Below are 17,023 nucleotides of genomic sequence, written 5' to 3'. Positions count from 1 at the left end.
TTTGCGTACAAGGATCCCCCTAAGATTTTCAACAGGATTCAAGTTTGGAGAGCGAGCTGCCCAGTCCAAAAATTAAGTTTTTGGTCGTTAATCCATTGCTTAGTTTCCTTGCTGGTATGAATAGTAGCATTGTTTTGCTGAAATGTGATTTTTTGTGGCGATATTCACGCAAATCAATATTGAGCTTTCCGGTTTCACGGAATCGCGCCCAAACTATGCACGAGCCTCCACCAAAATTCCTGGTTGAATAATACTGTTCATTCTTCGGTAAATAACACCAGTACCCGTTGAAACCATCAGGACCATCCAAATTGAACTTATTTTCGTCAGTGAAGATAACCTATACATTGAAGAGCTCTTCGTTGTGGTACATAGCAAAATGTATCCTTTTGGAAACATTTTTTGTCACAACATACCATGTCTCATTGTCGGTTCATGTGAGCTTTGTCAAAACTCAGACGTCTTCCGATGTGAGATGGTGTAAGATGAGGAGCTTTAACCTTTTAAACCCTCTTTATGTGAGGATTTTTTACCAAAACTTGTCGAATTGTCACGCGAGTAACATTGAAATTTGCATAAGCGATTTTGAGGTATTCGAAGCTGTTCTAGCTATTTCCCGCTTATCCCGGTCAGAGAGGTTCGATTTACTCTCTCCTTCTTACCGTATCTTTGAGGATTCGCAAAATAATCGAGCACTGCTTGATGGGATCGTCCAATCCGACGAACAACTTCTCGGTCTTATAGAAGTTAGACAGAGTGTATATTTATTGCTCCTTTGTGGCTTGAAATGAGAGTGAACTATGCAGCGCCAGATATTCGGCTATCCGGCCTCGAAGCTTGCCGGATATCCGGTATCCGGCCAAACTACTAGCCGTTTCATCGCTATCCTGAACACGTTCTAAACACTGTAACTTTTGAAATATTGCAGCCACGCGTGAAATATTCCAGACAAGTCTAGGTATTTGGTGGTAAAATTCTCCCTAAAACTCTTCGAGAGTTATCTTCAACGTGGGAACTAGCAACACGTTTATTGTATTGAAATGAAATAAAAGGATTCGCCTCTATTTGGACATCTAGCTAATTGGACAGAACTGTAATGCGACACGAATAATTGAACATCATTTTGTGCAAGTTTCTACAACACGATGAATTTTTAGAAGTGTTTTCAACCATTTTACTAGATTTTTCCACACTTTTGTAATGTTTACTTTCTAATTTCTAATGATTTTCCTATTTTGACTTGTTTTTCACATTGTGTTGTGTTTGTTGATATGTCCAATTGCAGGTCACAATCGCCTCTAAAGTATGCCCAATTCGAGGCGAATCTCGGTACTCTATCCTATTCAAAGTATTTCCATTGATAGCTAGCTATTTTCAGGTTAGTAAATTAGTGGATCGTGGCGGCCGAGCAGGAACGGGTTGAATCCTGGTAGGTATGTTGGTTTGGTGGGAGAGAGAGAGAGGGTTTGGTAGTTTTTTTTCGTTTTTCTACTCACGGTGCCCGCACACGGTGATCGGTCTCATCGGTCTAAGTAACGATGAGCGGGGGCTAGGCCTCACCGCACTGCAACCTCCGAAACGTTCGACCGACTCACCCGTATACGTGTGGAGCAACGATAACGTTGGGGGCTCGCTGACCACCGGCGTCTTCTCCGAGGTACCTCTTCCGTCGTTTGAATCCAGCGAGGAGGGTGATTATTGCCCGTCGTGTACGGTTCCTAGAACTTGCAACTGCTTCTTCCCTTATTTCCACTCGCACTTCACTTTTTTGAAAAAAGAACAACTTTATTTTTTCTTCGATCGATATGGGCTATTCGACGGTCCGTAAGTTAAGACCGATTCGAGCCATCCGAATCTTCCTTTACGGCTCGAATCCCTCTTTTACCTCTCTCTCTCTCTTCCATCTTATCTCTCTATCCGCTTTTTCTCTCTCTCTCCCTGATGCATCTTCTACTCCTTTTTGTCGTCCTTTAGGACCAAAAAGATCCAAATTCGTTGAAAGAATTAATTGTGGTCATTGCTAGGTTTTGCAATAATAATTTTTTGAATTTGCATTGGCAGCATGCAATGCCTTACAGGTAGGTAGGTGATGAGAGGATTTGGGTAAGTATTAGTAGGGTGTATGATTATGGGAGCTACACTCACTCTTCGGTTCTTATTACCATATGATTTATGGTTATATTTTGTTGCGGTTTTTTTTTTGAACCGTAACAAATTGTAGCAAGAGGGGGTTTTCCATGACGTGAAAAACCACCCCAAACCATGATTGTTCCACCTCCAATGTTTCAGCTCAGCTTGATCTCGGGTTCCTTCCTCAAATCATGTCAGTAGTATGCACAACAATCAGGACCATCTAGATTGAACTCCTTTTCATCCGAAAATACAGCGTTATCCCATTCATTTCACCATGCCATATGCTTTTTGACGAAATTTAATCGAGCCTGAATATGTGCTGGAAAAGATTCGGTTTCTTGGGAATCACCGCAATATCTGTGCAATGCGCTAATTGGAAATTCCTTTTTTATGTCCGATGCATTAAACTTTACAATTCTGGTCAGCTCCTGAATTCGATTCCAGTCAAGATTGCTTATTTTGGTATTTTCCTTAGTTTCCATATTATCGCCATATTTTTCACCTTTCTCCAGCGCATTTCGAATCGATGTTTCAGATCTGTTTACTCTCCTTCCTATTTCCCGGTTACTCATACCAGTTTTCTCCAGTTCACGAACAACTCTTTGTTCTGAGGCACTCAAATATCTTTTTTCGGCATTTTTCACCTCAGATCAACAAAATGCCAGCACCAACAAATGTTTTGCGTATTAACACAACAACAAAACTGAAATGACAGATTGTCAAGGTTTTTGGTGCCATAGGCGCGCCAGTCGTTTATATTCAATTGTGTGCGTTTAAGGCAGTATTCTAGTCTAGAAAATTGAAAAAAAATCAAATTTGTTTTCCTTCATATTTCTGTAGTTTAGGCATTCAAGAATATATCATAGAGAGGGCTTATCTAAAATCTCATTATTTACCGAGTTAGATTTTAGTGATGCGGTATCTAACCTGGCACAGCAATTACAATGAACTTCAAACACGTTAGTTTTTTCAAACTGGCGTACACGATGTCTCAAGTTCTACTGAACCGATTCATGTTATATGAATACAATCTGCATGCATCTCTCCATCGCATGAACCTCTAAAAAATTATATTTTGAAAATTTTACTATTTTTAAAAAATCGGGAAACGTAAGAAAAAACGTTCTAAACCGCATTTTGTTTTTCAAGCGGTCGCCTTTTTGTCAAAAAAGATGTTTTGGACTTGTCCGAGGTTCATGCGATAGCGGCATCTGTACTGATTTAGAATCTTTTTTTTTGTTTTAGATAACCAGAAGGGCTGGAATCGTGTACGCCATGGCACAACTTTTTTTTGAACCCCCTCACTTCACCAGCTTGTAACTATTTAGTTATAAATATTTTTTCTCCGTTCAATTTTTGTTTTGTTGTTAAAAGATAGACGAACAAATAATGATATAATGGAGCGTAAAAATACTTTTTGTTTTATTTTCGCGGAGTTCGAAAAAACGTCCGAAATTCGTGTCTCCACAGAATACCTAAACGAATACTTAAACGAATTTCCCTCGTCAAAATAAAATTTTGCCCTCCTATTAAAGGTATATGCATAGGCAGTTTTCGAATTAAATGATTGTATCAAATATAATTGCGAATACAGACTTATGATCGTTTATTTGAGGACTTCGAACAAAAATTAGCATACGTTGAAACAAATTCTCCTAACTGTATACGGAAACTATATACGGAATGAAATATTACTTTCATTTGCGTAGATGCATAATCATATACACAAATCCACATTGTTCAGCATGGTGAATAAATTCTATTGCTCAAACACTCTTAGCACTTCGAATATGTACCCCTTGCATTGCATGGTTTCCACGTAGGACTACGCGTTTCATTCATATACTGGGGTTTCGGAAACGAAAGTGTTACATTGGGGAAACAAGATTTTAAGCGTGTATACCTCTTTTGCAGCTGAACGAAATGGTATGATTCACTTCATTCGAAAGATGAAATGTCTACGAATTATATGCTTCTTACTTATTGATCTAAAAACTTGTTTCAATAACTCAAAAATTGCATTGAGAGCAAGCTATGGAAATCACAAAAATCTGTATATAAGCGGGTGCCAGCTCGGAAATCCATTTTCCTCTTCCGGATGATGGCGTTCTGTCGCTGTTCGCAGATGACACCGCAATCATTTACAAGGGTAGAGTGACTAGAGCTCTCGCTGCCAAACTTCAAAGAGGCTTGGACGTCCTTTCAGAATATTTCAACAAATGGAAAATTTGTATCAACGCGGCGAAGACCCAGACCATACTTTTCCCATATTCTAAATCTCCCCGACTTGTGCCGGCTGATGACGTCAAAGTCAGACTTAGTGGTACTGCGGTGGAATGGTCTAGTGAGGTCACTTACCACGGCCTCACCATGGACAGCAAGCTGCTCTTTGGCACGCATGTTGATAAAATTAACACCAAGTGCAATGCACTGATGAGATCATTGTACCCCTTAATAAATCGCAACTTGACTCTTTCACTGAAGAATAAGATTGCTATCTACAAACAAATCATCTTTTCAGTGATTGTATATGGTGTACCAATCTAACTAAACTAGCAACAAACGGTGTTTTGACAATAATTCGAGATAGATTACAAGCGAATTGTTCTAATAGCGATTAGTCAAATAGCAGTCAATACAGAATGTTTGATTATGGAATGGGATAGACAATATTTCACCATATCGAAGAGACCACATTATTTCACTGGTTTACATTCTTCATACTTGTGAAATCAACACTGGGATCATTTAGAGCGCTAACAAATCTCTGTCGGCTGATCGAAGTGCAAAATAAGCGAAATGAAAGAATTGTTGTTATTTTTTCGCAAAACAAAAAGTTTAGGTTGGAGAATCTTAATCAGGTTCTGTTCTTCTTCGCTTTCTCCAAAATCAGATTTTACTTTGGTTCTGGAGAATGCGAAACTACATATAATGAAAACAGAATTCCGTAGAAATTGTAAAACATTTTGTAGATTATGACTACGGACCCGAATTTCCGTAAAAACCAGTCAATTCTGACACTTAGTCAATTCAATGTTATTTTAATGACTAATCAAAATTAATTTCCTCACCTTCACTCGAGTATCCGTAGAAATCATCGTCGCTCTCCACCATGTTGGAGAATCGCTTATCGCTGATCCACTCGGATGCGAGCTGCAGCGTTTGGGCCCCCAGCGGAGACCCGGCCGCCTCCTCGTAGTCCGACTCACTGTCGCTGTCCGATTCATCCGAGCTGGAGTCATCCTCCTCCGACTCATCGGACTCGGTACCGAAGTTCCGGTCGGTCCACTCGTTCTCATCGATGACCTCCATTGCACCCTCGCCATCCGAAATAGCCTCGTCCGCGTTCTCGAACTCGATCCGCTCCGGTGTCTCGCCACGATCCATCAGATCGAAATTCGACAGTCCGGAGGAGGATTTCGGCGTGGATGGTTCAGCAGCCGTTACGCTTGCCACGGCCTGTTTGCTTTCCGCCTGAGGTGTCCGAGGGTGGGATTTCCTCGGCACGGCCTTAACGGATTTCGATGGCAACTTGAAGTGCTGGGTACAGTAGAACTTGCCCTCCGGATCGTCTCGATCGAACGCGTAGCCACCTTTTTGGGGAGGAAGAAATATGTAATGCTGATGATTAGTGGGCCTTGGATTAATCGATGCTTACCAAGCCGAAGATTTGTGTGACAGTGGTGGCACTTGAGACAGGACCGATGCAGGGTGAGACCTTCGGCGGAAATTTTCTCCATCAGATAGACACGCTGCTTGCAGAAGTGACACTTTTCTGCTATTCCTGCTGAGGTGAGCACCAATGCTGCCTTCGTCGTCTAAAAATCACAAACGATTAGATTAAAGCTATCGATCGAAAATTATGTAATCATTACCGTTTTTTGATGTTGCGATGACTGCTGTTGTTGTTGATTTTGCTGCTGCTGCTGCTGTTGCTGTTGCTTCGAGCTCAGCAGTTGTCCGGCGATGGAAGCAACCTTATTTTTGCCCCGCTCGCCAAGATCCAAATTGTGGCCCTCCTTCAGTTGTTTGTCGATCGCTTTCAGCGAACTGTCGAACTCCTTGTACCTGTCATCCTCCGGCTGCTGCGTGAGCCTGTTCTGGCGGGCCAGAAACTGCTCGCGGTTCCACTTCGGCACGCGCTCACGGCTCTTGCCAATGTCGGTCGCCTTCTTCGACAGTTCGATTTTCTTCTCGATCTCCTTCACATTCCAATCGTTGCTATCGATCTTACCGATCGCCCGCAATAGATCTTTCGGTTTCTTCTCACCAACGTGCGGAACGTGCTTTCCGACGATTCGTTGCTCCATCGATTTGATCCGATCGCTAATTTGCTCGCCGTCGGCACAGGCGACATTTCGTGGGTAGGCCGCCGCAAGCCCTCGATCGCGATCCTGCGTTTGTTTTTGGGGACGAAAAAGAGTGCATATTGCTATTTTTTGTTTTCATTCTTCACTGGGTGTAATGGGTTTAGTTTTCTTATACACGCGGCAGATCAACATCAGTGCGATTAAAGGGCGAGCGGACACATCAGATCATGGGTTATGGTGGGGTAAGTGAAGCAGTAATGTTATTTTTATTTGTGAGGTGGAAGCTCATTATCTACAAACTACGGCAATAATACATGCAGCAAACTTATGATGGATTATTTCTTTCGTTTTAGTCTTCTGGGGTCATGTTTGAGGTTAGGATTGTTTGTTTGTCATCAGGTACACACATGACGTTAAGAAAGGTTAAGAAACTCAAAAGTGGCGTCATCTCGATAGAAATAGAGGCATTCCATCAATCAACGTGAATTTTGGAAGAATTTTTTATTCCATATTTTTGATTTTTCTGAAACTTTGCCAACTTGTTTGGCAATAGGTACGATGATATTTTACGGTACTAGTTTTTCAACCCTTCTTTACTCGCGCGCAAAATCGTAACTCGTATACTCGCGCACAGTGTCACAGACTGTCCGTGTCTCTGTAATATTGCTGTTGTGTATTTTTAGGCGTTATTGGTATTCATTCAAAGAATATAATGGAATGAAAAATATTTTTCCTTCATCTTCATTCAGTGTTGATAGCCATTTAATTCAGCGGTCTGTGATGTTGTATGCGCGAGTATAGTAGGGTTACATACGATCACGACCACGACCATAATATACTATTACACCAAAATGGGTTATTTGTTCGAAATGGTGTCTTAGACAAAGTTATAGATTATAATTATCTCCTACAACATTTTTTCTGGAAAAAGTACAGACTGAAAAAAAAAATATTGCCGAAAAAATTTGAAAATAAAGTTTAAAAATGGGATGTCACAAAAATCACTTTTTTTTAAATCTAAATCTTTGACACAATTAAGCCCATATTGTCTCCAACAACTAGTAAAAATTAGATCCTGGACCAATGAACATTTTTCTATGGTGTTTCAAAATATGCACGTTATTTACCAAAATTTCCAACTCAAAACGTATAATACTCACAAAATTCTCGTTATAAGATTAAATGTAGGAATTCGATTTTTTTTTCAAATTGCACTGGAAAAATATTTTTAAAATTGAAATTTATTTTTCTCAAAACACGTTTTGAAAAACAAAAATTATTTTCAAAATAATTTCATTTCGTTGAAATTTCTTTTTTCAAATTTTTCAAAAACTTGAATAATTTGCTACAGTTCATTCATTAACCAATATTTTGTAGTTCTTATAGTTTTTGAATTAAGATTTTTCGAAAAAAAAAGTTGAAAAAAAAACTCACAATTACGAAAAATTTCTTTCTCAAAAACTGTAAGACCTACAGAATGTTGGCTAAAGAATGAAATATAGGGAATGTTTTATGTTCTCATTGAAAAATATTAAACTGTTTAAAAAAAATCATTGTAATTTTTTTTCGATAATCAAAATTATTTTTTCTCAAAAATATGTCTTTTTTTTTTAATGAAAAAAATACAACAAGTCATACATCGGAAGAAGAGCACTGCTACAGGGCAAAATTTTTCCCAACAACAACTTTTTCATGTTTTCTTTGAAAAATTACTATATATGTTTAAATCGGAACATTTTAGTGTGTAGATTATCTCGATTGACATATACTGCCAACTTTTTTCTATTTAGAAACACGTCAAACATGAGAATTAACACACAAAAATTTTACAAGTAAAAAATTATTTTTTTCAGGAGTCTCCATACAAAATTGACATATATTCCAGTAACTATAAAGAACAAAAATTTGAAGTCGGCGACAAATGTTCATATTTTAGTAAGATCTAAAACTTTGTCGAATATACTATATCGCTATCTTGACTATAATCAAAATAAGGATTAATTGTATTTTTTCAAAGAAAACATGAGAAAATTGTTAGAATAACTTTTTTCCTATAAAAGTGCCCATCTTCCGATGTATGGATGACTTGTTGGAAATTGTAAGAACTATTCATATATTTTTTTTAGAATTTTAATAATATACAGTTTTGAGAGAAATACATTTTTTCAGTGTAATTGCAAAACTCGTTTATGGGTTGTGGCAACTATATTTCCACCAACGATTTTATTTTTTTTCTCTTCTTTAACACTAAATTATCACTGCTATGTGGTATCTAATTCTGATATCTAGCAATATGCCTGATTTTTTTGAGCGCGAAAAATTAAAAACTATTCATTTTGGAGCCATTTTCGTGTTAACAACTCCCAGTTTAGAGCAGCAAGAGCAAATTTCCCTAAATTTCGTTGAAAAACAGTCAATTTGATGAAGTTTTCAATACATATGAACTGTTTAGGACCTCCTGAGTCTGATCATGAGTTGTTTATTATTAGTTGTTTTTGTTGAAACTGACATTAAAAATTCAAATATAAAAAAATCATTTCTACCATCAAATGTTTACCGCTAGATGAGCAGGTGGCAATTATATCGTCACCAACATTTTTTTATGTTTTTAATTGTTTGTAACAAAATGTAATATTTTAACGTAACAAAACATGTTTTGTGTATTTTTGCATGTAAACATGTCGTTGTATCGCAGTTTGCGTTGGTTACGTGCCTAGTTCTCACGGCCCGTTAAAAGGTTAAAACATTGTTTTGTATTTTTTGAAAGTATAAACAATTTCCTACATTTCATCCTTTCACGAGAATTTTCTGCAGATGATCTAGTTTCTGATTTAGATTTTTTTTCAAATCGGTCAAATTTCAAAATGTCATAAAAAACATTCTTCATTTTCGCAGGATCAAATTTATAACAGTTGTTGGAGACAATCTGGGCTTCATTGTGTCAAAAATTTAGATAAGAAAAAGTGGTTTCTGAACATTCTATTTTCAAACTTCATTTTGATTTTTTTCGGTCAGAAATTAAAAAAAAAAATCAGTCTGTACTTTTTCCAGAACCGAATTATAATCTCTAACTTTGCCTAACACTCCATTTCGATCAAATAATCCATTTCGAAATTGAAGTTCTGAAACGAGACCATTTTTGCATGAGCCCTTTTCAAAAATTAGTAGTGATCGCATTTAAAAAACCAATACCGTAAAATTTTGTAAAATTTTTGTACCCAATGTCGAACAATTTGATAAAGTTCCAGCTAAATCAAAAATATGAAATTAAAATAATTTCGTGTTGATTGGTGAAATGCGTCTTTCGTCTTCTAGGAATATGTTTGAGGTTAGGATTGTCTGTTTGTCATCAGGTACACACATGACGTTTAAGGTTAAGACACTCAAAAGAGGCGTCACCTCGATACAAATAGTGACGCATGTGTTTGCAAATTATCTCGTTGACATTCAGTGCCGGTGCGGCACCGAGTTTGACGATGGGAAGCAAATCTTAGCGTTAATTTGATCGTTTACTGAACATCAATAACATCAACATTCGAAAGGCAACATAAATTCCTCTCGTGTTTCGTAGCGATTTTAGAGCACATAACGAGCTGTTAACGACGCGCGCACACGAACGGAAAAAAGTGGTCGGCAGAAGTGAATCACGGAAAAAAAACGGAAACACGCATTCATTGGGTTGGTGGTGTTTTGGGAGTTATGTTGTTATTCTCACGCCGTGCGTCGATGGCACTTCGCAGAATTGATTAAGTACCACATCGGAACCAACACGGATCAGGCAGACAAACGAACCATGCAAAAACGTAACGCAATTCACGCCGGGGGGCCTTACGGGATAGAGCAACTTCCGCTCCAGCTCTTTGACGCGATCGGTGAATTCCGGCGCCGACTGCCGGTAGAGGAACAGCGAGTAGTCCTCGAACGCGCTGGAGCTGTCACTTTCGCGCAGTAAAGTGTTAGCTTGCAGCATGTGGAGACTGGTGAAGAAATTTTGGGTTTGCTGGGCTCGTGCCAGTCGCCGCTTGGTCTGGCGATCTTGTCGATTCGCTTCGATCTCTTGCCACCGGCGGGTGCGTTCCTCCTTGCATGTGGAAGAATATATGGATGGAGAGTGTAGACCAGATTGTTACCAGGGGGTTTTGTAGTTTCGTACGATCGGTGATTGTTTTTTTTCGAGTCGTTTTATGGTATGGTAATGAGGGACTCTAAATCATGTCGACGTCGTCTGTTATCTCACAAATCTACATCGGGGAAAAGTTGATCAGCTCTGGATAGGAGCCCGAAACTACATAGAAATATATGCAACACCCATTGGATACCCACCGAAAATAGGCACAGAAAGAAAACGCAAACTCGCATTTGCAATTATAAAAAAGGAACAAATTTATTTAACATGCAAACAAATTGAGGTGGAGAAGAATGAAAGATGATACAACTTACTGGGTACGATGCAACTTCATCTACAAGTGTTTTGAGGAAAGAAACCTCGGACGATTCGCGTGTTATGTATTAATTCTATCGGTTTCCACCATTAAGCATTGAAGTAATTAGTCTTCATAAACAACGGGTTACATTAAAGCGTGCATTTCAAAAAGCTATTCTTAATCTACATAACATAATCTTATACAGATGAAATAGTCGATCCACTATTTACTTCTTCCCTATTTCTAGAATCGCCTCTCGCCTTATTTGTTCACCTGCGTGTGTGGGTGATTGTGTATACATTGGATTCATATAAACGGACGGAGAAACATCGAGAAGCGCGACTCATAGCTTATGGATCCAATTTTGAGCGTCTACCCTTTATTAAAAAGGTGGACGCTCAAAATTGGATCAACCTCAACTCGACGCATTTATTTTGAGTGTGCACTTAATAACTTGAACACCCCTTATTTTGTAAGTGTTTTTATTTTGATGTTTGATCTTCAGTTCTTAACATTGCGTCCAACCAAGAAGAACCAGGCTTGAAAATTTTGCTCGCGTAACGCAAAAATTTTATCGCAATCAAAGTTTGCAAGTTTCCGGAAAGGAGTTCTACACGGTGAAGAGAAAGGGAAAAGTGACAGACATAAAATAAGATGAGTTTCAAAATTAAAACTTTAGCTAAACCTACAGTTATTTTTTTTTCGACCAAATTTTGATAGTTTTACTCTTTATAGTAACAATAAATAAGACATGAAGAAATTTGAAAAAAAAAACATCTGAACAATTCGACATTGCAAAAATTGGAACACATCCATGAGCACTAAGAATACCAGGAAGAAACCTCAAACGAATATTACCCCAATCCCCGAGCCTTCTTAAACGTTGTTAGTTCATGTCATTCTGACAATTCGAAGCCAAGCGAAATTTTTCTTCCGCTAGTAAGTGCAACAGCATATTTGGCTTCGGTCATACAATGAACTTCTAACCTTAGTGATGAAAAGGACATCCAACATGGACCCTCTTCCTTTTCCACCGTTCTTTACATTTTAGTTACTGGATTGACAATCGATGAGTGAGAATATAAAATTACTAGTAGATCCGGTGAACTTCGTCGCACTCAAAATTGCTTTTTTCAACATTCCCCCCGATGCTACCGTAGAACATACTCCTAAACGACAATTTGAGTGGAGACGAACATAACAAAATAAAGACAGCTCAAATCTGAATATCCGTTCCTCTGCGATGATGAGTTATTCGTACGAATAGAATCTTTGTGTTATATATAGGATGTATAATTTACACCTAGAAATCCATTATTATTTTCACAATAAAGAAAAGAACGTTAATTTCAATTGACAAAATGAAATCAAATTGGGGACATTTTTACTGTAAAGCATATGCGAAACCGATTTTTATTCCGAATTTTCCCATTTTCTCATTTCAATATTCTCCAATTTAACCTATCATTATAAAATTTGGATGAAGACGAACACCACGAAATAAAGACAGCTTACACCTGACCATATGTTTCCTTGCAATGATGAGTTATACGTACGAATAGAATATTTGTTTCATATATAAGATTTCTCATTAGATTCTTCGATAAACTTTCACGCACCACGTAATTATATTACTTGCCCGTCTTGCTCTTAGCATATGTCCATGAGGTATACGATGCGCCTAACTAGCATCTACATGCACAAGAGAAGGCAATGTACATACATGGCAAATATGCGAATTAATTTGAATGGATATACGACTTACATTTTACATTACAGACATAGGAAAAAGGCAAATGGCGGAAAATATTTACGCAAAATGTTTAGCCTCACGAGTCGTCATTTGTAGTATATATGAGAATATTTATGTTTGTAGAAGTACAAACTATTCAATTGACTTTTAGTAGGAAGGGGATATAAACGTTTATAAACGTAACGTTAAAAGATGATGGTGATGGTTGAGAAAATGAGACCAGCAAATTTACACAGCCCACCCTCACAAGTAGTCCAAAGATGTTAAATCGAATAACCTTGAAGGCCAAACCACGGGTGCATTACGCTACATTATTCGTTCGGAGAATGTTACTTTCAATAAATCAATTCGGCACGCACTTCATGACATGCTGCACCGTCTCGTTGAAGCCATAGCTCATCCACATCAAGGGAACTCCATTGCGGGACCAAAAAAAATCTGTGATCATGGTGGTGTAGCGGTCACAATTGATTGTTATGTTCGGGTTGTCGTCATGGCTGAAGAGAAAACCGATCAATGATTTTAGCGGCCCATAAAGCGCACCAAAGAGTGACTTTTTCGGAATGCAATTGACTATATCACGAGGATTCTCTTCACTTTCTGTAGGCAATTGTGGGTATTCACGTATCTCTGTTGGAAGATTATGTTGATCTTATAATGAACGAAGGGCATGATGAGTTTCTCGAACTGAACTCTCGATTATAACATGAAATTATGAATAGACTGTCACCTGAACAACGCCTGCGAATTGTGTATTTTTTTAACTAAAACTCATCGCGCTCTTTGTCGATCAGAGCAAATAATTTGAACAACCACGTATAGTTTGTGTACCACTCTTACTCTACCGGATAACACGCAACGTCAGAGAAGAGTTCGTGAAGAGTTTGTGAAGAGGAAGCTATTACATTTGGCATCGTGCTCAACAATTAGTGCTGGTTCCATTCGCTTTATGAAAGATTTTGTGAGAAGATTCGTGTTTATGGGTTTACAAAATTTAACTCTACTGCACTGAACTGAAGCCGCACACGACCACCAAACACGCTGTACATTGAGTAGTGGACTCAAGACGAAATTGCTGTTGATTTTCAATTTCACCAGAAATGTTTGTTCAGCGATGAACTATAGAATGAGGTTCATGAACCTTACCACACTAAGTAAAACTGAAGCATTTGAAGTGATGAGAATTCCTGCGCCATTGTCACTGTATAGTGCGTTTTGTGGGCCAGTGGAATCATGGGTCCGTTTTTCTTTAAAAATGATGATGATCAGAACGTAATAGATTCTGGTGACCGCTACAAGGATTTGATCACCGCCTCTTTTGTATCATAAGTGAGTGTCCTCAATGTGGAGGAAAGGCTACTGTTCTCGCATGAAATTGAAGCTTCATTCAGTATAGTTAGAACGATCCTATGTAGATCAAATATGTACTGCTCAGTACGAGATCTTATCTTTCTAATGTCACCTAGCGTAACCAGATCGCACTTTAAAGATGGATATATTGTAAATCTACCTATATATATAAAAATGGGTTATTGTCTGTCTGTCTGATTCTTATGCCATACTGCCATACAAATTAAACACAAATGTCTACATTAAAGGGTGTGTCACATCAAATTGCATCACGGAAAAAACGCTATAGAAATTCGCCCAGTAGACCGATCCTTTTGAAAATTTTAGACAGTAAAATAAAAAAATAAAAACTATTAAACAACTTTTGGCATTTTCTTTTTATTCATACATCGAGCCCAAGCCCGTATGCTCGCACCTTCCTCTTTACCCCGTCCATAAGGTTCTGTACAACGTCAGGTTGTAGTTTTTTTTTTAACAGAAATCCATTTTCTCTTGAAGTCCGCCTCCGATTTGACAACTTTTGGGTTCTTCCGGAGGGCCTGCTTCATAATCGCCCAATATTTCTCTATTGGGCGAAGCTCCGGCGCGTTGGGCGGGTTCATTTTCTTTGGTACGAAGGTGACCCCGTTGGCTTCGTACCACTCCAACACGTCATTTGAATAGTGGCACGAAGCGAGATCCGGTCAGAACATGGTCGGGCCCTCGTGCTGCTTCAATAGTGGTAGTAAGCGCTTCTGTAGGCACTCCTTAAGGTAAACCTGCCCGTTTACCGTGCCGGTCATCACGAAGGGGGCGCTCCGCTTTCCGCAAGAGCAGATCGCTTGCCACACCATGTACTTTTTGGCAAACTTGGATAGTTTCTGCTTGCGAATCTCCTCCGGAACGCTGAATTTGTCCTCTGCGGAGAAGAACAACAGGCCCGGCAGCTGACGAAAGTCCGCTTTGACGTAGGTTTCGTCGTCCATTACCAGGCAATACGGCTTCGTCAGCATTTCGGTGTACAGCTTCCGGACTCGCGTCTTCCCCACCATGTTTTGCCTTTCGTCGCGGTTAGGAGCCTTCTGAACCTTGTATGTACGCAGGCCCTCCCGCTGCTTGGTCCGCTTGACGAATGAACTTGACAAATTCAGCTTATTGGCGACATCCCGGACCGAACTTCTCGGATCACGTCTAAACTGCTTAACTACGCGCTTGTGATCTTTTTCACTGACGGAGCATCCATTTTTGCCGTTCTTCACCTTCCGGTCGATGGTTAGGTTCTCGAAGTATCGTTTTAGTACTCTGCTGACCGTGGATTGGACGATTCCCAGCATCTTACCGATGTCCCGATGTGACAACTCCGGATTCTCGAAATGAGTGCACAGGATTAGTTCACGACGCTCTTTTTCGTTCGACGACATTTTTCCAAATTTACGAAAAATTGACAGTGAAGCATGGCCAACGTGATCTATACACTCTTATCTGATTATAAGCGAAAGCTGAAGATATAATTCCTAAAAATTAAATTTTTACAACGTTTTTTCCGTGATGCAATTTGATGTGACACACCCTTTACTCGGGAATTAATCAAGCAAATGAAACCAAATTAGGCATGTGGAGATTTTATGGTACAATAAATGTTTTCACGGTGGTTAGACACTCCGCCCCCCTCTCTAAGGAAGAGCTGTCATACAAATGAAATACAATTTTCCGCATAACTCAAAAACTAATCAAGTAAAAGGAGCCAAATTTGGCATACGAAGGTTTTAGGGGACACGAAACGTTTCTATGGTAAATAGACACTCCTCGACTCTTCCTTGAAATCCTTTCCATAGCTGCCATAGAAATGAAACACAAATTTCTGCATAACTCGAGAACTAATCAAGCAAATGGAACCAAATTTGGCGTATGGAAGTTTTAGGACGCAATAAATGTTTTTATGGTGGTTTCACACTTCTTTCCCCTCTCTAAAGAGGGGGTGGAGATTGCTGCACAACTCGAGAACTAATCAAACAAATGGAATGAAACTTGGCATGTTTGCGGTAACGAAACTGATCTTCGTTCGAAAGTGGAAATGGATTTTAATTAGAATTAGGATTAGAAAGGAATTGTCCGATTCAGGACTGTCTTCATTCTATCATATTTTCTGTATCAAAAAATTATTCCATGTAACGAGAAACATGTTATCTGCAAGTGGATGAAAAATCTTGCACGAGAATTGTGTCTGAAAATAATCTGATATCATAATGTCGAGTTTTGGCAAAAGTACTGAAATTTTATAGTAAAAAATAATTTTAAAGGGTAGATTAGAAAATCAATCAATGAACAGTTCTGCGATTGGACCTATGAACGTGGGCTTAGTAAGAAAACGTGGAAGTGATAACGAAAAATAAATTTTGGGCGGGACGAAGTTTGCCGGGTTAGCTAGTTCGAATATAAATCCGAAGCTAAGAAGTTGGTCGGCTTTGGAATGTTTTGACAGCGAAATAACATATTGTTTGGAAAGTTTTTTTATTTCGATTTGTATTTGTATTATCATATCTCAAATTTCGACTGAGAAAACAAAGCCAATACTACTCAGAGACTTCAACCTATTTGAGAGACAAAAACATTAAGAAACACGATTCAGCAGCCAAAAAAAAAAGCAAAGAGCGTTACGATCAAAATTTAGTTAAACAATAATGCGTGTGAATTGGAACGGAAAATGAAATGGAACGAAGATGAATTGGGCCGGTGGCTTCACTCGACTATCCCTAAGGTTAGCCTCAAACCATGGTTCAAAAGTCTGGACCTGAGTCGAGACTTTATTTGCACCTTCTCCCGACACATGTCCAATCATTGTTCGTTAGACGCGCTACTCTTTCGTTTTAATCTTGTCGATAGCAATATCTGTGCTTGTGGCCAAGGTTACCACGACATCGAACACGTTGTTTGGTCGTGCGAGTATCTTGTTGCCAGATCGAAATAAGAAAACTTTCTTCGGGCTAGAGCTAGGCAGCCCAGTGTTCCGATGAGAGATGTGTTGGCTAGGTTAGACCTTGATTACATGTCCCAAATATATGTCTTCCTAAAAG

The 17,023-nt window shown here is 38.9% G+C and overlaps 1 protein-coding gene across 3 annotated transcripts in view; it reads right to left on the bottom strand.

Annotated features, from left to right (window-relative positions):
• Positions 1-17,023, bottom strand: part of LOC129762541 (F-actin-monooxygenase Mical) — a 201,313-nt gene that overhangs the window by 43,875 nt on the left and 140,415 nt on the right. For 2 of the 3 annotated variants that reach the window (XR_008740659.1, XM_055760929.1), the window contains exons 7-10: positions 10,276-10,524; positions 6,009-6,527; positions 5,792-5,951; positions 5,205-5,726 (exon numbers count right to left, since the gene is read on the bottom strand). Coding sequence is in view for 1 of the 3 variants with exons in the window: in XM_055760929.1 (XP_055616904.1) it covers positions 5,205-5,726; positions 5,792-5,951; positions 6,009-6,527; positions 10,276-10,524 (1,450 nt within the window). In the remaining 2 variants the exon portion in view is untranslated. The remainder of the gene's footprint in view (positions 1-5,204; positions 5,727-5,791; positions 5,952-6,008; positions 6,528-10,275; positions 10,525-17,023) is intronic. The other variant, XR_008740660.1, reaches the window with a different exon arrangement.

The sequence above is a fragment of the Toxorhynchites rutilus genome, chromosome 1, assembly GCF_029784135.1.
Source record: "Toxorhynchites rutilus septentrionalis strain SRP chromosome 1, ASM2978413v1, whole genome shotgun sequence".
Taxonomy (NCBI): Eukaryota; Metazoa; Arthropoda; class Insecta; order Diptera; family Culicidae; genus Toxorhynchites; species Toxorhynchites rutilus.
The sequence above is the reverse complement of the archived record's forward strand: the minus strand, read 5'-3'. Positions and strand labels throughout refer to the sequence as shown.